The 21,148-nt window shown below is 39.2% G+C and overlaps 8 protein-coding genes across 8 annotated transcripts; 5 read left to right on the forward strand and 3 right to left on the reverse strand.

Moving 5' to 3' along the window:
- Nucleotides 1–44: 44 nt before the first annotated feature.
- SAPINGB_P001022 (uncharacterized protein) lies at nucleotides 45–1,658 on the reverse strand (the record flags this gene model as incomplete). The annotated part of the gene is made up of 1 exon (XM_031995745.1): nucleotides 45–1,658. The coding sequence occupies one exon, from the start codon at nucleotides 1,656–1,658 to the stop codon at nucleotides 45–47; it is 1,614 nt and encodes a 537-aa protein (XP_031851636.1).
- Nucleotides 1,659–2,042: 384 nt separating this feature from the next.
- On the forward strand, nucleotides 2,043–2,960 carry SAPINGB_P001023 (uncharacterized protein; the record flags this gene model as incomplete). Its single annotated transcript, XM_031995746.1, has 1 exon — nucleotides 2,043–2,960. The coding sequence occupies one exon, from the start codon at nucleotides 2,043–2,045 to the stop codon at nucleotides 2,958–2,960; it is 918 nt and encodes a 305-aa protein (XP_031851637.1).
- A 620-nt stretch (nucleotides 2,961–3,580) lies between these two features.
- SAPINGB_P001024 (uncharacterized protein) lies at nucleotides 3,581–6,149 on the forward strand (the record flags this gene model as incomplete). Its single annotated transcript, XM_031995747.1, has 4 exons — nucleotides 3,581–3,583; nucleotides 3,747–3,911; nucleotides 3,969–4,030; nucleotides 4,085–6,149. 4 exons carry the CDS (start codon nucleotides 3,581–3,583, stop codon nucleotides 6,147–6,149), a joined length of 2,295 nt encoding a protein of 764 aa, XP_031851638.1.
- A 104-nt stretch (nucleotides 6,150–6,253) lies between these two features.
- Nucleotides 6,254–8,284, reverse strand: SAPINGB_P001025 (uncharacterized protein; the record flags this gene model as incomplete). The annotated part of the gene is made up of 1 exon (XM_031995748.1): nucleotides 6,254–8,284. One exon carries the CDS (start codon nucleotides 8,282–8,284, stop codon nucleotides 6,254–6,256), a length of 2,031 nt encoding a protein of 676 aa, XP_031851639.1.
- Nucleotides 8,285–9,321: 1,037 nt separating this feature from the next.
- On the forward strand, nucleotides 9,322–13,740 carry SAPINGB_P001026 (uncharacterized protein; the record flags this gene model as incomplete). Its single annotated transcript, XM_031995749.1, has 1 exon — nucleotides 9,322–13,740. The coding sequence occupies one exon, from the start codon at nucleotides 9,322–9,324 to the stop codon at nucleotides 13,738–13,740; it is 4,419 nt and encodes a 1,472-aa protein (XP_031851640.1).
- A 770-nt stretch (nucleotides 13,741–14,510) lies between these two features.
- On the forward strand, nucleotides 14,511–16,502 carry SAPINGB_P001027 (uncharacterized protein; the record flags this gene model as incomplete). The annotated part of the gene is made up of 1 exon (XM_031995750.1): nucleotides 14,511–16,502. The coding sequence occupies one exon, from the start codon at nucleotides 14,511–14,513 to the stop codon at nucleotides 16,500–16,502; it is 1,992 nt and encodes a 663-aa protein (XP_031851641.1).
- A 307-nt stretch (nucleotides 16,503–16,809) lies between these two features.
- On the reverse strand, nucleotides 16,810–17,671 carry SAPINGB_P001028 (mitochondrial 54S ribosomal protein uL4m; the record flags this gene model as incomplete). The annotated part of the gene is made up of 2 exons (XM_031995751.1): nucleotides 16,810–17,498; nucleotides 17,569–17,671. The coding sequence occupies 2 exons, from the start codon at nucleotides 17,669–17,671 to the stop codon at nucleotides 16,810–16,812; spliced, it is 792 nt and encodes a 263-aa protein (XP_031851642.1).
- Nucleotides 17,672–18,243: 572 nt separating this feature from the next.
- SAPINGB_P001029 (uncharacterized protein) lies at nucleotides 18,244–20,643 on the forward strand (the record flags this gene model as incomplete). The annotated part of the gene is made up of 1 exon (XM_031995752.1): nucleotides 18,244–20,643. One exon carries the CDS (start codon nucleotides 18,244–18,246, stop codon nucleotides 20,641–20,643), a length of 2,400 nt encoding a protein of 799 aa, XP_031851643.1.
- Nucleotides 20,644–21,148: the final 505 nt, after the last annotated feature.

Raw genomic sequence — 21,148 nt, forward strand, 5'->3', positions numbered from 1 at the left:
TTTTTTTTTATAACCAATTAACGGTAAAAAATATATTACCCTTTTCAATCAATATAAACTTCCACCGTAAAATCTTCTTCAAGTTCCGTGTCTCCCACTGTCCCGCTCATTTCAAGGTCTTCATCATCGAAAACCAGCCGTACTTTGGGCCACAGAGCCGCTTCAATATTTTGATTCTTACAATAATACTCCACTAAAGTCTTCATCGTTGTTTGAGCCCGGACCTTTACAGAAATTGGATTATTGTCTTTTCCCCGTAATTTAATACGGAAGTACCCGTCAGTATCATCACTTGCACCAGCACTAGCACTCTTTTCTTTTTCTTCTTGGGCTTTGCGAGCCAGTTGCTCTGCTTCCATTTCTTGTTTAAGTCGTGCTTCAAACACCTGTTGAGGATCTCTTTCAACATTTTGAAGTTCACGATTTAAATCTTCATCGTTTTGATAGTCAAATTCTAATCTTAACATGACATCAATTAGCAAGGTAGGTGTATCTTCCGTAACCTTGAGAATTTCAGGGGATGATGTGGGGAATAAAATTTTGTTTTTCCATACAAAGACAATATCTTGAAGAGAAATACGTCGCTCTTCTGAAAACTTTTTGACTCGGTCTTTATATTTTTGAAAAATAGGGCCCAGCGAATCCGTACTCGTCACACTTTCAAAAAATGGTGGAACCAACGCTTCTAAATCAGTAACCTTTGTGCGCAGCACAATAGTCACATTAAAAGAGCTTCCAGGTTTGCTTTCAGCCATCTTTCGTTTTTTTTGTCGGTTCAGCATCCGTTCCTTGATTCTCTGTACTTCCTGAGCTGTTTCTTCCTCTTTGCGCAGCAATAACGTGCTCCGGCTCTCAAAAAGAGGGGTCGTACTACCGCCACCTGCGCCTGCGCCGGGAGATGGTGACGCTGTTAATGAATGAGATGAAACCTCTTGATGACGTATTATTCTCGCGTTATTGTTTTCATTTTTGTTTTCATCACTGATTCCGTTATTGATGTGTGGGCCTGATGATATAACGATATCTTCATCATCATCAGATAGAACAATTGGTTCATTTGAATTGTTCAGGTGTCCAGTTGAGTTCGGCTGCGTTCCTGCATTTGCGGCTGCATGTATTGTTTGGGTAAAAGACTGGGACCGTGTTCGTTTATTATTATTATTAATATTATTATTAGACTTAGAATTTGTGTTCGATGAAGAGACTTCATTTTTGGGTACTGGCGGAGCATTGGTTGTATCCTTTTTAATGTTTTCTTTTTGCAGTTCTTCTTCCTCCTCCTCGTCATTTCCCCCAGTATCGAGGTTGAAAAAATCAAGATCATTGTAAACCTTGGGAGGTGAGAAAGAAGATGCACTTTTCTGGGAACCTTTCGAGCCTGGAGCAGATGTTGGCTCAGGACTTTGAACGTTGGTGGTTGCTAAAGAGGATGTAGTGATTTTGGAGCGGTCTATTTTACGGCGCATGGGCCGTTTCCGTGCTGGTGGTGCTGGTGGTGCTGGTGGTGCTGGTGGTACTGCTGGTTGTGTTTGAGTAGCTGGAGCAGGCTGCGGTATAGACGATATTTCTTCTGGGACTGCCAAAGGTTCTGAAGCCTCCAGTAGCGGTGAAGTTAGACCTGTAAGGTTGGCCTCTGGAAAATCAAAAGGCTGGTCCATCGAAATATCAGAATGACCGAGTGGTTGGTAGTGCTATCGTCGAAATTGATTTATTACCAAAATGAAATGGTGGTTGCATTTTTTTTTTTTTAATTTTGTTTATTAGTTACTTAAACAATATTTGTTAGAGAACACAGATTTTCTGGGAATGAGGGGTCTGTATGCTTAATCGTATGTGTTAGTATTCTGGTGGCAGTGCATAAAAATCCCAAACTCGCGATATCCAAGGCCGGGTAATGGAGGTTAGGGCTTTTCAAGTTTTGATACAGTTCGATTGCGTTCTTATTATTTTCTTTTTTGGTCCCACCATTTCCACTTCTTCGATCATAAATTTGAAATTCTTACAAAAACATAAGTAAAAACAAATAAATATATCTGTTATAAATGTCTTTTGTTGATACCGTCGATCTTGAATCTCAGGTGCCTTACTCGGATTCCCCCGAGTTTGATCAGCTCACAGAAAAGATTTCCTCTGGTTTATTTGCCATTAATTCTAGTTTGGGCACACTTCATAGCCACCTCAAAGCCCTGGGCAAGAAAAATTCTAGCAGCAGCATACAAGAACGCGCTGTCGCGCTAGCAGAAGACTTACGCAATAAGTTTCGTGAGCTAAGTGATAGTATAAAAGAACTTACGGAATGGCAGGAAGATGATGGAGTTCTTTCAAGTGGTGTGGGTGACGGGCCTGTCGCGATCTCACCTGCCCAAAAGTTTACACAGCAAAAACTCTCACGCGAGTTTTCATCAGCCTTGGCTGAATTTCAGGATTTACAAAGACAACTTGCAGAGAAACAACGCAAATCAATTGTTCTGGCTAAGGAGCAACAACATCAATTCCAAATTCATCAACAAGAAAACAGAGATCGAGCACAGCAGCAGCACCACAGCAATCAGTTATTATTAGAAGAAGAAGAAGTTGAGGATAATAGTGACCTTGACGAGAACCAAACAGCTGTTTTACAGGAAGAGCAAGAAGAACAGGAACTGATAAACCAACACGAACTTGATTACCAAAATAGGTTAATTCAAGAACGCGAGGCTGAAATCAGAGGGATTGAGCAGGGTATTGACGAACTAAATGAGATTTTCACTGATTTAGGAGCCCTTGTCACTGAACAAGGTACTGTCATTGACAATATTGAAGCTAATGTTTACAATATGGCATCTGCTACTCGTGATGCAGCCGGTGAGCTCACCAAGGCTGCAAAACACCAGCGCAACTTTCGTGGTCGTGCTGCCTGTCTTCTCATTATTCTTGTTATTATTCTTACAGTTATTCTTTTAGCGGCCTTTTTAGGATGAAGAATCAATGTTTTTTTATTCATCTTTTTATGAGTTTATGTTTATGATTTTTAATGGATTTTAGTGTTTTTGTTTTAATTGAACGGTTATATTTTTTTTTTTTTTTTTTTTACTTGAGGCCACTTTTTTCCAATTTTCCAATTTTGAAAAACAATACAGTTTTCAGGAATTAAAAAAAATGATATCTGAATGTTCTTTTTTTATTTGATTACCATAAAGACTCTAATACAGGTTTAATATATATATATATATATATATATTTATCATTTTGGTTAAATAGTTTTTTTTTTTTTTTAAAAAATCATTTTTAAGCAATAAATGGTATATATACCATATAATTTAGACTGTTAAGTTATTTGATGTTAAATATTGCTATTGTATTTAAAGAATTAAATCTTTTAATTGTTTGTTTATACTCAATTTAGACGTTTCTTCTTCTATTATAGAACATTCAAGTTGCTCTGATTTAAAATACACCATAGAAATAGTAGCCGTATGTATTCCACGTGACTATTGCCAAGATTTGCCTCTTCTTCTGAGCTGAGCTGAGATTTTTTTTTTTTCTTTATCTCATGGCTGCAAAAACCTTCTTTTAAGAATCTCCTCTCTTTTGCTCTGAGATGGTAAGGCCATTTTACTATCAGGCTTGTTTTCTTTTCACTTGAGCTTTACTCCACATTTTCTTTGAATTTTCAGTATTAATTTTTTTTCTATTTTTTTATAAAAGGCGGACTGTTTCACTTATATTTTCTTTAATTTCTCCTTTTTTTTTTTTTTTTTTAATAGTCACCTGCTTATCTTGCTTTTATTTCAACATTTGGTAGCATCATGGGTCAGACATTAAGTCAATCCGGATCTACAGGGGGGAAACTGACCAAAGTACAAATATCCCGTCTTTTTTCAGCACGATGCTCGCATCAGTTATCACCTATTGAAGTCTGGTCTCTTAAAGTAAGTTTTCCATGGTGCTTGGTTTTCAATATTTCGTTCCTAACATGTACTTTTAAGGATAACTTTAAAAAATCAGCTTTAGAAGAAGATGACAAGCAATATTGGACCAATACCATTTTGTAAGTTAACTAAACCTGTTAATTGATTAATTGATTGATTTTTAACTTGATTAGAATTGAAATGCTTGGTGTCCCCCAAAGTGTTAACATCACTGACTTGCTGTGCAAATCAGCGGACTTTTTAATCAAATTTCCTTTTATAAACAACAACGAAATAAACGAATCAACATTTGATCAAAAAATTTCATTTGAACAGCTAGTAAAGCTTATTGCAATTTATACAAACAAACTTAATGGTATCTTAGCCATGGACTACAATTTACCTAAGCTTTTATTTTTATCATTTTCAGACAGTGATGCTGAAATTGTTACTCCTGAAGATAAAACATCTGAGCCTATAGCATTTCCTTTAAAAGATACGGACACATGGAATTCGCTTGAAGTAATAGAGACCTTTGATGGTTTAGATATAAAACATCGATTCATTTCTGCATTTGACTTGTACCGACTTGTTTCATTTTTACTCGCCATTGTCGAATATCGTTCGCATCATCGGGCTTTGGCGTGCTCAAAAAAATTTGCTGGTGATTACTTTGTTACCGGTCCATATTCACAATTTCAAAGTGCAGCTCTCTGCATCCTTCGAGCTATTGCGCAAGGAAATATTCCTGAAAGAGAAGATTGTATCGTTCAAAGTGAAGAAAGCTCTGCTATAGTTGCACCAGGCAGTGTGGAAGCTGAATGGACACGACGAATGAAAAACGTTAAGATTTTTTTTCCAGAATTTGAAAGGGCATTCCATGCATCTTTCCCGTATCTTTTTGTTCCTCTGACAGAACTTTTCGGGCGATTGCTTTTCAGTGAATCTGCTAGTAGTCGAGAAAGAGATAATAGCGGGGCTCATGATTTATATGATGATGGCTACGACGAACAAGAAGACGAGTTTAGCGAGGACAACAAGGAAGAGTTTGATGAAAAGCAACGCAGAAGAAGCTTAAACGTTGAAGATAAAATGTTAAGCAGACCATCTATAAATAAAGAGCGAAGCATGAGCTATAGTGGTGGTTTGAAACCAAGCATACCATCTGCTTCTGCTTCTTCTTCAAATGGTAATAAATCAGCTTCTACAAAGCCCAAAGGTGATATTTTTAAACGAGAAGGTCGAACCAAACTCATAACACCAGCAACTATGGCTCAACTGAGCGCAATGCTTGGTCCTGGTTTATATACTCGTCTCAAACGTTTATATGTTGGTTCCGAAGCTGGATTTTCTTTAAGATCATTTGAATCGCGTGTTTTCAAGTGGCGAGCACCAACTCTGTTGCTTGTTTCTGGTAGAGAGATTGAGGTGCCATTATCTTTAGCTGGTGTTGGATCTAGCGTGGGACCCAGCGGTACCCCCATTGGTGCACGCGAGCGTGCCTTTAATGACTTGATCCCACCGTTGCGTCGATTACACGAGCAAACAACAACGAAAAAGCATGTACGGCGACCAGTTTTTTTCGCAGCTTATATTGTTGAGCCATGGAAGTCACATGCCAAGAATACGTTTGGAAATTCCGAATCATTTTTGATTCAATTGGAACAGGTACAAGATCGATTCAATGCAGAAGCTAACGGACCTGCAAATGCACCATATAGCACTGCGGGTAAGCCTAAGCACTATGCATATTTTACCCGAACCCAACCAGGTGGAATTGGATTTGGGTCGCCAGTGCCTCAAAGTGGTACGTCCTCTACGGTTTCTTCCTTTTCCCAGAGTCACAGTGGCAGTTTAGGGTCTTCCGGGTTCAAAATGGGAGGAAGCAGTGGCAGCAGTGGCAGCAGTGGTAGTGGTGTGTTTGGCCCACGGTTTGATTTGGGTAGTGTGTCGCTGACGTTGAACGAGTCACTTGAATATGGAGTTTTCCGGCATGTGGGACCTGGTGGATCATATTCACGGACAGAAGGTATGCGCAGAGACTGCGAGTTTGAAACTCGTTTTGAGATTACAGAGGTGGAAGTATGGGGGTCTGGTAAGGACGAAGACCTCGAGGAACAGCGAAGACGATGGGAATGGGAAGAACGCGAAGCACAGTACAGGCAGCGTGTAAATATCCATAATATTGGCGAAGAGCGTGCGTTCTTGGAAATGGCTGGGCTTGTTGGCAACCATGGGAATGGAGGGTCTATGGGTTAATCAATCAAGCTATTATTATAGTAGGAACTGAAAGAAAGAAAAAAAAAATTCAAAACAAAACAAAACAAAACAAAATTCTATTTATTACTGTATAAATTAATTAATTAATGAGCCTTTTCAGCAGCAGCCTTGAGTTGTTTCTTTTTCTTCTTGGAAGCAGCATCGTTGATTTTTTGCTTCATGTGCTTTTTAATCTTTTTTGAACGCTTTTCGCGAGCTTCTTCCTTAAGCTGCTTTTTGCGTTCCTTGTTAGCCTCACGGTCCTTAAACTTTCGACCTTGAGAATCTTCGTCTTCATTATCATCATCGTCTTCTTCTTCTTCGTCGTCGTCGTTGTTATTCTCTGAATCCCCCTCCTCATCATTATCATCATTATCATCCTCTTTCTCGGCATTACCCTCATTTTCTTCATCATGCACTGCATGCATGTCATCATGCTTGTGTGATGCTTCATCATTATCAGCATTAAGATTCAGATTCTTATTGAGCATGTCACCATAAATGAGTGATTTTCCTTTACCCTTTGAGACGAGTTCAATGTCGCGCTCAATGTCGTAGACTTGTTCCAAATTTTGTGGAATGTAAACTTCACGGAAAATAGCATCATCTGCAAGATCCTGTTCGGTAAGGTTTTCCTTAGGAAGAGATTCCAGTACTGACACAAGATATGGTGTTGTTTCTAGCTTCATATCGATGGATTCTGGATGAGGGAGCTTTTCAGCTTCTTCACCAGAAAAGAAGGTGTGTATCAGAGTAGTTGAAGTGATGAATTGAAAGAGGCGGCGCTCGCTGAAAAGAACAGGACAGTGGCCCTTTTTCCGGAAATAATCAGTGACATTTTTAATATCCATGCGCAGAAACTCAAGTGAGTGGGGGTGATCGTGTTCGACAGATTGGGATACGTCAATGATCCAAAGCTTTTTCTTGTGGTAGAGAATATTGTACTCAGATAAATCTGCATGTACCAGTTTACATTGCTGATAAAGAATGCGCATGTAAGCAATTAACTGGTAGTAAAGAAGTTGAAACTTTTGATCAATAAGATCATCATTATCTTCACATTCGGCTGCAATAGTTGCGTCGGCGTCGCGAAGACGAGGAGATGGCCAGCCCTTTTTAGTTCCGAGAAATTCCATAACCAAAACATGAAGACGTAAAAACAAAGGTTCTGGGACAGGAATATCTGAGTTTGTTTTGATTCTGCGCAAGTTTCTAAACTCCTTTTCAGCCCATAGTTTAACCATTTTGCGTGGGTTGTGTTTCGAGTAACCGTTTCTGAAACGGAACTCACCTGTGACGTAGCGATCACGGTCTTTAAAAACTAGAATAGAGGTTTTGTAAATTTTAATAGCACGGTGAGCACTGGCTTCTGTCATGGCATGGTACACATTTGCTTCCTTGCCTGTGGAAATACAGCCATTGATTTCGAAAACAACGCCGCGATTAATCATTTTGAAAAGAATCATACGTGTACGAGGATCCAGCACCTGTTCTGTGGTTGCACGGTTGGCACGATCATCTCTTGCCGAGCCCTTTGCAGAAGATCCACCGGAAGACCCTCCACCAGACCCTCCAGATCCTGTAATGGGTGATGCACCAGTTATTGCGGTGTTACTACCTGCAATCTTTATACGGGCAGCCAGTAGGGCCAGTTGTTCTGCTGTGGGATGGTATGAATTTACGGATCCATTTTTAGAACCAGACAAACCATCTTGTTGATTATTGTCTTCATTGTCGCTTTGGGGCTCAACGAGATGAGTTTCGGCTAGTTCACTTGTGGCTTTGGCAATGGCAGCGTCGCGTGCACGTTGAAGTTCATGTGAAGCTACAGTAGCGGCAGATGCTGAACCACCTTTGGGGTTAAATCTTGGAACTGATTTGGTTTGAAGCAGAGTACGTTGACGATTATATTGCTGAGTCAATGATCCAGAGCTGCTGGCCGAAATGTCATGGCTAAAGTCCGAGTCAAGGAACTGTGGATCTTCATCGGAAAAGTACTCATCGTCGTCATCATTATAGTCAGAGCTATAATAATGTTCTTCTACATTTTCTAAAGAGTTTTCAAAAGAAACTTGAGGATTATGGGTATTTTCCAGAGTCTCACTCTGACTGGTATTTTGATTAACCAGAGTCATTTGTTTTTTTTTTGGTATTTTTTCACAGAGTATAAATCTATTTTGTATATATAGATGGATGTTGAAGCCCTTGATCTAAATGAGAAGAGTTAAAAAAAAAAAAAAAAAAATTTGCAAGCCGCATACTTCACGTGATTAAAAAGTGTAACATATTACATAATTAATTTGTTTCCGCCCGTAATTTCCTTAGCAGTGATGTGCCCACTTTGAAAACCTCCCCTTCAACACCACCACCACCACCCAAAGTAAGTTTGGCCACGCGCACAAACAAAACTAAAAAGGGCCCTTTGGGAGTTGAAATGGCATAAAAAGTAACACTAGTGGGTTTTGTCTATGCATATATTATTATTATTATTTTAATAATTTTTTTTTTAATTTATTTTAATTTTTATATTATTTTAATTTTTATATTATTTTAATTTTTATATTATTTTAATTTTTTTTTTATTAATATTACACAGAGATCATCACCACCACCACCACCACCAAACTTTTCTACCTACCTACAAATTTCCATAGACCTTCCATCTACATCTACTCAGCAACCTTCTGCTACTCAACTTTTTTCCTTTCTTTCTTTCTTTATTTCTCTATTTCTTATAACGCCACCTTTCACATACATTTGTTCTATCTAAAGGAAATACTTCATTTTGCTCGTGCCCATTGGCATTGCATTTCAAGCTTCTCTGCTTTCTATTCTGCATATATTTTTAATATTCAACCCGGACTTATTTCTCCTGCCTTTTTTTTTTTTACTTACTTACTTAATTACTTACTCTCTCATTCAGTCATCACTTAGCCAGTACAGTCTTTCAATCTCCTTGTTTCTTAAGTTAGTTGCGCAGCCTGCGCTTACTCGCTCTTTGAAGAAATAGCATAACCCAGCATTTCCCTTTTCTATCTCTTTATTATCCATCCTTTTTTTTCATTCTTTGCCCCCCTTTATCATCTAAGGGAAATATAGATTATTTTAATTTTTTTTTAATTTTTTTTTTTTTGCAAAGTTTCGCACGCTGTCGTTTTATGCACTATTGACAATGCCAACTACGCCATCGTTGTCTTGCAACACTTCCTCTTCCACAAAGCCTCAGCCAGTGTCTGCTAGCTCTGTTGCAGTGTCAAATGAACCACAATCACCGAATTTAATTCAACAAGCATTATCTTCTTTTTCTTCTTCTTCTTCAGCTTCAGCTTCAGCTTCATCCAAAAACATCCCAGCAGCTGTTGCAGGCCAGTTTATAAATACTCGCACAGCTCCCACTTTTTTGGGATCTTCTTCCTCTTCTTCATCTTCTCCATCTCAATCCCCATCAGCACATTCTTCTTCGCTATCTCCAGACGACTCCAGTGCCTCTCCTCTGATAAATCCAAGTGATACACACCCATTAAACCATCTTAAGAATCTAGATTCCTTGACTTCGAATAACAACTCCCTTATTGACGTTTCTGTCGCTTTGGACCTTTTACCACGCTCTATTAGAAACTCTGCAATTAATCCTGGATCTACAACTCCAAGTATATCTGCACTATCTTCACGCAGACCCTCCTATACTGCAGAATTTTCCTCTAGACCCCGCCTCTTGAGTAATAATAATAATAACAATAAGACTAGTATTAATCCAAATACCAATATCGACGACTCTAACAGCAATATCGTGACTTCCACTACATCACCAGCAACAAATTCTACCGTTACCCCCGAATCTCCCTCCTCTATTAAAGCTGCTGATACTGTGGTTTCATCTTCTCCTGTTGCACCTTCCTCATCTTCATCGTCTTCTTCTTCCACTTCCTCTTCTGCGCAACCTTCTTCTTTTTCTGCCGTGTCGACATCTCTCACTAGAGAGTTTTCCCTCACTTCAAGTATAAACTCTGCTTCACTCACTGCTGGCAGTTCAAACTTAAACGCCACCACTGTGACTCAAAACCCTCCCTTGACTACGGCTGCAGCTTCTCAGACCCACCCAGCCACCTCATCGGCCACTTCTTCTTCCTCTTCAGTCTCTAACTCTTCGAATTCTTCGAACTCTTCAAACCCCTCTTCCTCTTCATCTTCTTCCTGGTTCGGTGCTGCTCGTCGAGCATCAGCCTTTTCACTCGGCCAGTTTTCGTCTGCATCTTCTTCTTCTTCGTTTTCAGGATCTCCTATAGACACAACCATGGCTGCCAATGGCTTACCTATCTCGGGCATTTGGTCCTCTCATCTTTCAACTGCGACTCCTTCATCATCATCTTTTGATGGTTCATCCACTACAAGTACCACTGGTGCTATTAATACTATAAGCAATAACAAAAATAATAGCATAATCAACAACGCCACTGGCGCTCTTACCGCTGGCTCAAGCAATATCTTGACTTCATCGTCGGCATCCTCTTCTTCATCAACATCTTCTTCATCGGCATCCGCCTCCCCCCCTACTTCTACGTCTACCAATGGCTCTTCTAACCCAGCCACATCTAACGGTTCTGCTTGCCCTTCTAAGTCACCTGCCCTTACATCACCTGGATTAGTGCCTGTCCGCAAACCTTCAGCTCAATCCCTCCACCAGTCCTCTTTTGTTCTTTCTCCGATGTTTCTAAACAATACTACTGGTACATCGGCAATCCCTGTTTCTTCTTCTTCTTCAAATACATCTACTACCTCCTCTGCTCCTTCTGGAACATCCACAGTGATTCCTCAAAGCCCATCATCTTTATTGGAGACAACGAATTCTGTATCTCCCCCGATGCACTTTTCTTCAGGTTCGGGAATTGATGCTTCTGGAGATAGCTTAAATGCTCTTCCAGCTTTGTCGTCTCCCGCAAGCGTTCCAATTGGTAGTCAACGAAATTATAGATCTATATCTTTTTCACATCCAGATCGTAGATCTCTCGCATCGCGATCGCCCCCTAAACAGTATCTGGCACCATTTTATGAATCACAGTCGTCACCATCAAATAAGAGTGGCAATAATAATAATAATATGTCTCCGCAAACTCAAAATATTGCGCCGCAGGGCCAGTTTTCTGCATTACCTTTAAATGGTTCGCGTTTTATGGATTTGGGCGACCCTGCTGTTGCCGAAATGATTTCAAAGCTTTCTATTGATGATCGAAGAATGCTACAGTCACAAATTTTCCAAGCTCAGCAACAACAGCACATGCCTCCCCAATTTATGCACATTCAATCTCAGTCTGCTATTATGCCTCCACCTACAAATATATGGGAATCTGCATCTAGACGTCATTCTCTTGCAACACCAACTGACCCTCAACTGAGATACCAGCCCCACTTTGTGTCAAATTCGCCAGTGGCATCCCCATCATCAATGTTTGGTCGTTTCCAACACGATTTGAATGCTTCTCAAGACCAGCAGCATCCTCTCGACGAAAATGACCAAAATCAAGAATCTCCTCAACCTAGAAATATAAAGAGTATGGGCCTTTCTTTTGCTGCTGCCGCTGCTTCTGCAGTTGCACCCCAATCTTCATCTACTTTATCGCCTGGAAACGCGTCACCATCTGCTACTAGTGCACCTCCTCCTGAGCCTATGCGCACCGTTAGTGGACCCGTATTGATGGGGCCTCATCCAAATTCATCTGCTGCTGCTGCTGCTGCTGCTGCTGCTGCTGCTGCAATGAATGTTCCCAATGGATCTACACCACCCCTTGACCCTTCCATTGACGCTTACTTTAGCAATGACTTTTTGGGTCGCAACTCTGGTGTCGATTGGGATGACTTGGATAACTCTGCTGCCATTAATATGAAAAATGGGTCTGAAACAATGTCGCCTTCTGCTTTGGCTGCTTTGATTTCAGTTCCTAGTCGCAAGCTTTACTTGGTTCAGTTTAAGTCTGGCCGGGTAGATGTATTCTACATATCCGAGACTAGCAACTTTGAAGCCCATGTTAATGACTTGGTGATTGTGGATGCTGATCGCGGGCGTGATTTAGGCAAAGTGATTAAAGAGCGAGTTCGCACTGAGGAGGCTGGTTGGCTCAAGTGGAAGCAACATCAAGAACAACAGGCTGCCTTGCAACAGGCACCTCCTTCACCTCCTGCTAATGGTTCTGCCGAATCTGGGTCATGTATCAATGCACCTTCGGTCGTGACACCTAAGCAAATTATTCGATTTGCTCAGTATAACGAAGTACAGCAGCTGATGTCAAAACAAATTGATGAAGACAAGGCAGTAAAGATGTGTTCAGCCAAGGTGCTTGAAAAAGGTCTTCTTATGTCTGTTTTAGATGCCGAGTACCAGTGGGATCGCCGCAAACTTACGTTTTTTTACTCTGCATCTCATCGCATTGACTTTAGGGAGCTGGTGCGCGACTTGTTTAGAATTTATAAGACGCGTATTTGGATGTGTGCTGTGCATACACCTAATGGCACCAGTCCCAGGCTCCAACAACAACAACAGCACCCGCAACAGCAACATCAAAATCAACATCAACATCATCAACAACAACAACAACAACAACAACAACAACAAAATCATGGTGTACCGATTAATACTGGTGGTTCTGCCGCTGCTGCTGCCTTGAAGAAGGATGAGGATGCTAGAGCACAACTCGTTATGCAACAGCAGCAGCAAATTCATATTCAAAATCAAAATCAAGGTCATCGTCATCATGAGCATTCATCGTCCGCCTCATCTATGGCATCAACTGGCTTGCCCGATATGATGTTGCCGCCTGATGCGGATATGTCTATGGGTCACATTGGGCCTGGCCAGCAGCCTCCCTTGGGCATGCCTTTTGTTGTTGTACCTAATGGCATGATTGGCGGCGCTGGTGCGGGCATTCAGATGCAGATGCCACGCACCTCTCCTGTTACTGGTCAATTTTCACCATGGAAATCTAATGGAGGTCTCGCGAGTAATGGCACAAATGGATCTACCAATGCTCCATCCACTTCGTCTCCACAACAGCAACACCAGCAGCAGCAGCAACAACAACAACAACAACAACAACAGCAACAGCAACAACAGTTTTGGCCTGGGATGGCTTCAAATATAAACCCTGCTGGGCTTGGGTTTATTTATGATGGCTCACACAATTTCCAGGCCCAGGCTCCTCGTAATACCGATTTAATGCTTCCACAGGCACCACAGCAGCAACAGCAGCAGTCAATGGGTGGCCCGCAAATGTATTCTATGCATTCTGTTTCCGCCATTGGCCAACAAGTTCCTCAAATGGGTATGACCATGCCTCAGGGTCCTGCTTCTTTTGATGGTGGCAACAATGGTGCTTCCATTGTGGGAAACAATAATAATTCTGGCATGACCATGACTGGTGGCCCCAATAATGGAAATGTCTATTTACGCAATAGCATTCCGAGCGGTGTTTTAGGTCCATTTGGTGCACCAGTCACTGGTGCAAACACTGGCTTTGGTGGAGCTGGCGTTCCTGGCACTTCTGACGAGTCGCGACGACAAGCTGCTGGATTCTCTTCATTTACGACACGCTTCTACTAGACTAGAAAAATACAAAACGGAAAAACGAAAAAAAAAAATTTTAAAAAAAAAGAAAAAATTTTTGAAAAAAAAAATGAAAGAACTCTTGATTGAGTTTCTTTAAAAAAAAATTATTATTATCATTATTATATATATTACACGGAAGTTTCAAAGGTTTTTTTTCTCTATTCAACTGGGTACAACTTTTTTTTTTTGTTTTGAAAGAGAGATGTTTGTTATTTTTTTTTTGTCTTGATTTGTTATTATTATTATTATTATTATTATTATTATTATTATTATTATTATTATTATTATTATTATTATTATTATTATTATTATTATTATTATTATTATTATTATTATTATTATTATTATTATTATTATTATTATTATTATTATTATTATTATTATTATTATTATTATTATTATTATTATTATTATTATTATTATTATTAGTAGTAGTAGTATTAGTATTATTATTATTATCATTAGTATTAGTATTTCTTTAGAATAATACAATTATATATCTATATATTTTTTTTAATTCAAACGAATGAACGAAAAACGCGTCTGTTTTGTTGACGCGTTTCGCAGTGTTTTTATGGTGGGTGTTGCCGGGTGATTTTTTTTTATTTACTATGTAGATTTTTGTCCACTCACCCATTCTTTCATTTACACACTTTTTTTTTTTTTTTCAACACGCTTTTTTAAAAATCTCGCATATTTGACGCGTAAAAAATTAAACTTCTATCTTTAACTTTGAAAGAACGGAAACTAAGAGAAGTTTAGCTATGGATCTGGAATCGGGAAAAAGCTGTGCAGCAGTCTTGCACTCTTCGCAGCTAGAACCGGTTCACGCGACCTTGTCGCAGACTTGGGCACAAAGTGTGAACGCGCAACTCAACCACCAAGGCAATACGAGCATTAGTAGCAGTAGCAGTAGCAGTGGGGGTGACAGCGATGATTCCCAAAGATCTATTGACTGGGCTACAGTGCGTCTTCGTGCTTCACAAATGAGAACATCGCTTGCTCGCTGGAACGAAGCCAGGAAACTTCATGAGCAGAAAAACTCTGACACGCGTACCAATCGCGACGCGTCACTCATCTCCACCACAAGTTCAAACACACTGCCAGCCAAACTTACAACCAAATCCAATTTTGCTTTAAAAATGGAAACCGAGGGAAATCTTGTACATATTGCTACTCATTTTGTTCCTATTAGACCTAAACCTCGCTCAGAAGAAGAATCGCACGATTTTAAACAAAGCCGCGTAAAGCGTGCCATTGCACACTTCGACGCGTTTGCTGCAGCATCTGGGTCATCTGTTGTCGGGCCTGGGCTCACATTACATGTGGGCCACTCGCCACCTGGTAAGAACACTGCTCTTGCACAATTAAGTGTTTCTGGGAATGGGAAAGCATCACTTGCTGCAATTATTCCATATCCAGACAGACGACCCACATCTCCTCCTCTTTCGCCTACTGATGCACCACGAAGGCACAATCAACTTAAAAGACGGCGGCCTGACTCAGACAAAGAAGATAAAATTGAAAGTGCCGATAAAGAAATTGATTCACAAGCACGCAAGTCTGGAAAATCTGGATCAATTCATAATGGTCGGTGTCATCGCCGTCACAGCATTAATGCATCAGTGGTCGTGCCTTTATCGGAATCCAAAAGACACACTAGCTGCGTCGAATCTGAGAATGGGCGCGTGCCAATTGAACTATTGCGCGAAAAAATTCTGCAACAAGCTGACTCTGTGACTGCAGCAGCCATGCGCAAACCTCAACAAAGGGTTTCCAAATCAGATTTGCATTGCTCACACAGTAAAGAAAAATCTCACTACCATGATAGAAACTGTAGTGATCATCGCAGTCATAATGTCAAAACTGAAGACCACGTTGAAGGCGCGTTTGGCGATGCGAGAGCAGCATTGGTTCGGCTTCGTCAGTCAGGCTCATTTTTGTGTGACATAGGCAAGGTGTGTGATTTCAATAATTCTTTCAAATCTGGTCCCAACATCAAGAAAGAAATTAAAGGCAAGCATCCCGTTTCTGAAAAGAAAAGAAGAGTTGGACGCAGTAGTAGCCAAAACAGTATGGGTATCAAAAGGGAACAAGAAGGAAAGAAAGGCTTAATTGAAAAGTCACCGACTACAGGAAAGACTCGGTCATCTTCAAAACGAGTTAATGTCGATGTGAGAAAGCCCAAAATTTCAGGTGTTTCAAATGCACTTGGTAATGTGCGAGTATCCAAAGGCCCTACATCAGCATCTATCAGTTCCAAGTCTCAGCCACCATCTCTAACTCGTGAACATAGATTGACTCGGGCACAAAGTGCTAGTCTAAGTTCTCAGCAAATTGCTGCAAAGGGTACTGTTTCTGCTTCTTCTAACATCGTTTCTGAGTCGAGCGGATCATCAAATATTCCCAAACCAGTCAAGGATAAGACCCTGCATCCAACGGAGCCATCGAAACAGAATGCTCGTAAAAGCGAAAATATGTCTGACTTGTTACTTCCACATGATTCTGATATCATACGGCATTCTACGGCTCACAAGAAGAAGAAAAAGATTGCGGTGCGTACATATAGCAGCCCTTCACCCAATGTTAAGCAAAAAAGTTTGATAAGCAAACAAGAAACAACTGAAGCTGGAAAAGCCTTACGAAGCAGCACCGAAGCTGATGAAGGAAATAGTGGCAAAAGTAGTCCGGTATACGGTAGGGAAGCTGAATGTATCAGCAACTTGTTGTCACTACGAGCCGGTGCGTGGACATAAAGAAGGAAAGTAGAAAGTGATTTGAAGAAATGTCTGAGTGTGGGTAAGCATAGTTACCAGATAAGAATTAAGTTAAGTTAAGTTAAATTAAGTTAAGTTAAGTTAAGTTAAGTTAAGTTAAGTTAAGTTAAGTTAAGTTAAGTTAAGTTAAGTTAAGTTAAGTTAAGTTAAGTTAAGTTAAGTTAAGTTAAGTTAAGTTATCTATAATTAAGTTAAGATAACTTACCCAAAAATAAAATTAATTCTATGCAATGACAACAACGAAAAATAAAATATTTACACAAGAAAAGGGAGAATAACGGTCAATTTAGCAAACAGTAGGGATAGGCTTCTCAGGCTGGTAGAGCTCGGAAAGGTACTCAAGAGCCTTCTTCTCAATAATGACAGTGTGGGCCTTAAGCAGATCGCGGACTTCAAGAGCTTCTCTGGCCACAATCTCAACGCGCTTACCATGCTTTTCCTTTGTAGCATTGTGGAAGTTCCATCGGAATTCATCAGGAATTACAAGCAAGTTGGTGCTTTGGCCAATGTTGTGAGTCTTGACAAAAAGATCACCGGCGGTGGGGTGTTCAGTAACAAACTCAGCTTCAACAGCGTCGTCAAGAACAAGCAGACGGCCAGTAGAGTAAAGGTGGGAAAGCGCAACACGCACAGCCTTAGCATAAATTTGACGGGGGAGACCAGTAGACCAGTCAAAAGGAGCGTGGCGGGCAAAAGCACGGCCACCATCATGGCGAGTGGGAGAACCACGAGAACCCATACGAGCCTGACCGGTACCCTTTTGAGGACGAAGCTTCTTGTTAGAGTAGCCCATTTCGGCACGCGAGCGAGTGTTAGAAGAACCGACACGGGCAGCATCGGCTTCAAAAACAACAGCACGCCACAGAATATCACGCCGCAGAGGCTCTCCAAGAATAGAAGAAGAAACAGGGATCAGAGTCTGAGGCTCAAGGGAGGGGAAAGCGCGGCCAGTGGTCAGGACATACTTGGGAGGGACTAATCAATGAAAGTTAGGATTGAGAATTAAAAAGATCAAATCAGGAAAATATAATAAAAAAAAACTTACCACCAGCACGCGAGGCAATGACGGTGGCAGAATTTGCTGAAGATGGGGCAGCAGCGGTAGCGAAGCTTCTGAAAGCTGTGGTTATCGAACGACGAGCAAACATTTTTCAAAAATGGCTGGTGGTGAAGACAAAATGCTGTAACAGGCAGGATTTTGGAGAGTGTCGTTTTTGGTGATGTGAAAATTTTCAACCAGTAGTAGTGGTGGTTGTGAAAATAACAAAATATTGTAATTTTATCTGGGTTAGGGTTGGTTCAAAAACTACCCTATACTAGAAAAAATAAGAAAGTAAGCATAAGTTTTTTATTTTCTTAAGTATAAAAAAAATAAAAAAAAACATTTTAATCAGTTAAAAAGAAATGAAATCGATAAGGATTCACCTAGTTTTAAGCCATAAATCTAAGAATGAGATCAATGTCAAAATAAAATATTAATTGAATATTATGATTAATATGAGTTATTATGTCGAAACGAAACACCAATATTCGGGATTTGATGTATTATAAGACCAATTAGTAATTAATAATTGGTCTAATATTTGTATAAATACGTGACATATACTACATAAATTTTTCCTTTTATTATCCTCCCTAACCGGTAAAATAAATAATAAAATAAAATTTAATAATAAATGAAATATAATAAAATAAACTTTATGATTTTCTTTTTAATAAAATGATATTCTCGGACCTTCCCTCTGAAATTCATTCAGAAATTGCAAAATATCTTACTGTGCCAGACTTTATTTCTCTCAGTCAAATCTGCATAGCACTCCAACCCTTGTATCAAGTATTCTCATGGCGGCTTTGTATCGTCTCTTGGATAAATAAAGGCGCGTCTTCTACGAAAACTCATCGCTTTATCCCTTATAAGGCTTTCCTTAGTCCAAAGAAATTCTCTTGGTTTAAATTTTGGGAAGTCCAAACTATCATCTTCACAGATGTAGATAACGAATGTACTCGTTATTTTCTTCAAATCCCAGCTGATGCAGAATTTCGAAAAGCATATCGGTTTCTACAAGAAGTATATATTGATTCCAAGGAAGATAGTAGGGCTATCGAGTTTATCTTGTCCTCAGAATTCTATTCCACCTTTATATCTCATTTCATTTCGTCAACTCCTTCAAATTTTTCATTTAAGCTATCACTGGTTGTTAGTCAGTCCTACAATGAAATTGTGACAGGGCCACATGCGAGCTTGTCTCTCAGCGGTCTGTCCTTTATTACCAATCTTACCATGATAGGCTCTAAGCTCTCTGCAGCAAACATCCCAAAAAGTTTTCCCTTTCCTAATTTACAGACATTGACCATCAAAGATGTACGAGTCTCTCTCATGACCAACTTTCTTGAGCAACTAGAAGATAGACAAGTCGCTCCCAAACTTCACACGATGTTTTGTGAACTTGGTATATATCAACGCCAAAACGTCATATATGTTCAAAACTCTATTGCAGCTTTGGCCAAACTACCAACTTCAATACCTAATTGTACTCTTCATATTATTACATCTGATGAAAGCAGCTACATGCGATTAGATCCTAATATCGATGACACAGAGACGTCCACTCATTTGTTCAGTTTGGATATTGTTACTATTCTTAAGATTGATGAAATTAACTTTGACATGTCTTTATTCAGTCTCATGATTGCATTTCCTCGACTTTCATTTCTCCAATCCCCTATATACACAATGACTGCAAACATAAGTCCTATTTTATACCTTGATAACTTTAATATTATGGGGCAGCTCACTAAACTCTCCTTTTTGTTTGATTCAGTTCTCAATCTTCAAACGCTTCGTGCAATTAAAACACTTAAAACTCTAAAATGTTTTCAGTTTTATCGTGGTGGTGAGGAATTTTTCAATTTTGTACCAGAACTTTTTGACTTTCTATGCGATGGAATTAAACATTTTTTTAAGTATGCCCGTCACTTGAACAGAGATGAAATTGTTGCTTTACTTCGAGGAAAATACCAAAATTTGATTGGTATTTTAAAAACAGTAAGACCAAAAGCTGAAGCTGTTTCTCATTCTCTTGCAAGCTCTTCTGATGATAGTAGCGATAGTTTTAGTGATACTGATAGTAATGAAAGTTACGACAGTCATAGTATTGAAGATAACACCGTCACCAACATGTTTAATAATATTAATGGTGATGATGATTATGATTTTACTGGTGGTAGTATTGACAAAATCGGTAGTGGAGGCAGTATTGGCGGTAACTACAATTATGAAGATGAGAATGAGAATGATAATAACAATGAAATTAAAACTCATAACATTTCTCCCAATGAATATAATAGTCAAAGTGAAAGCGAAGAAATAGATCAAACAACAAAAAGCCCTGTTTACGACACAACACAAAAAACAGGTACAGAATCGAGCTCAAAATCCGGAAAGGTAATGAAATCAAAAGCTTATGGAAATGAAAAAAAAGGCAACACATCTTCGGATTCTGCTGGTTTTCTGGAAAGCAAAAATGATCCATATTTTGATGAGATTGTAGACATTTTAGCTCTCATGTACGAAAATCCTACCGAATGTCTTAGAAAGTACCAGGATTCATCGGTTGGAGATAATGGGAAACTCTTGATCCTATCTATTTGTTTCTCTGACTCATACCTCGAAATGTTTCTTAATTTTAGTAGTCTAGAATATGCTTGTCTGGACCTGGATGTAATTCGAATAAACTATCCCACGTTTGGGATTATCAAATATTTGGAGCAACACAGGGGTTCTTTGCGTCCACATTTGAAATCTGCCAAGCCTCAGCATTCCTTGAAGCAATGTTTGATTTCTTTTGGAGAGCGCCAGGGAGCTCAATGCCCAAAAGATACTGAGTACTGGGACTTTTCTGATGACATTGCTGACCCTGATTTTTTCGTGTCACATTATTATGGCGTCTTTTATAAGGACCCTTTTATTCTTAAGCTTAAAACAGGAAGAGAATATCAATTGCTTTTTGATTTAGAACAGAGAAGAAAATTCCATGTGCCAAATAAAGAAAAGGGTGAAGAAGGGGCTGTTTTGCGTGTTGCAGATTTTTTTGATAGCAATTTCAATGGATGGATTTAAAAGAGAAGTTTAAGTCATACGAAGCATCCTTAAAAAAAAAAATATTGATACTTTGTACTATTATTTTTACTTATTTGTTGGGAAATATTACATGTAAAACGGCATTTGTCTATCTCTGTCTGAGATGCGTCTTATTTCCCATAAGTGCTTGGTCAGATATATTGCTGTATATTTCTTTAGTAAATATTTCTGTAAAAAGGTAAACTTTACCCTAACCACATTGATTCACCGTTTACTAATTTAAATTAATAACAATGCATTTATACTTCTTCTACATAAAACCATAAAAAAATTTAATAATAATATATTTTATTATTATTTTATTATATATATATATATATATTTGAAATACCAAAAAAAAAAAAAAGAAAAAAAACATTCATACTTAGATCAGTAATTAACAGTAACAAAGCCACTTTTTTTTTATTTCTCTCTCGAGACTTGTGGCTTCAAAATGAACCTAGATTTGGTTTTCATTATTGCGGCCTCTGATTTAACTTTAAGT

This window comes from Magnusiomyces paraingens (assembly GCF_902498895.1).
Source record: "Magnusiomyces paraingens strain CBS 517.90 genome assembly, contig: contig1, whole genome shotgun sequence".
NCBI lineage: Eukaryota > Fungi > Ascomycota > Dipodascomycetes > Dipodascales > Dipodascaceae > Magnusiomyces > Magnusiomyces paraingens.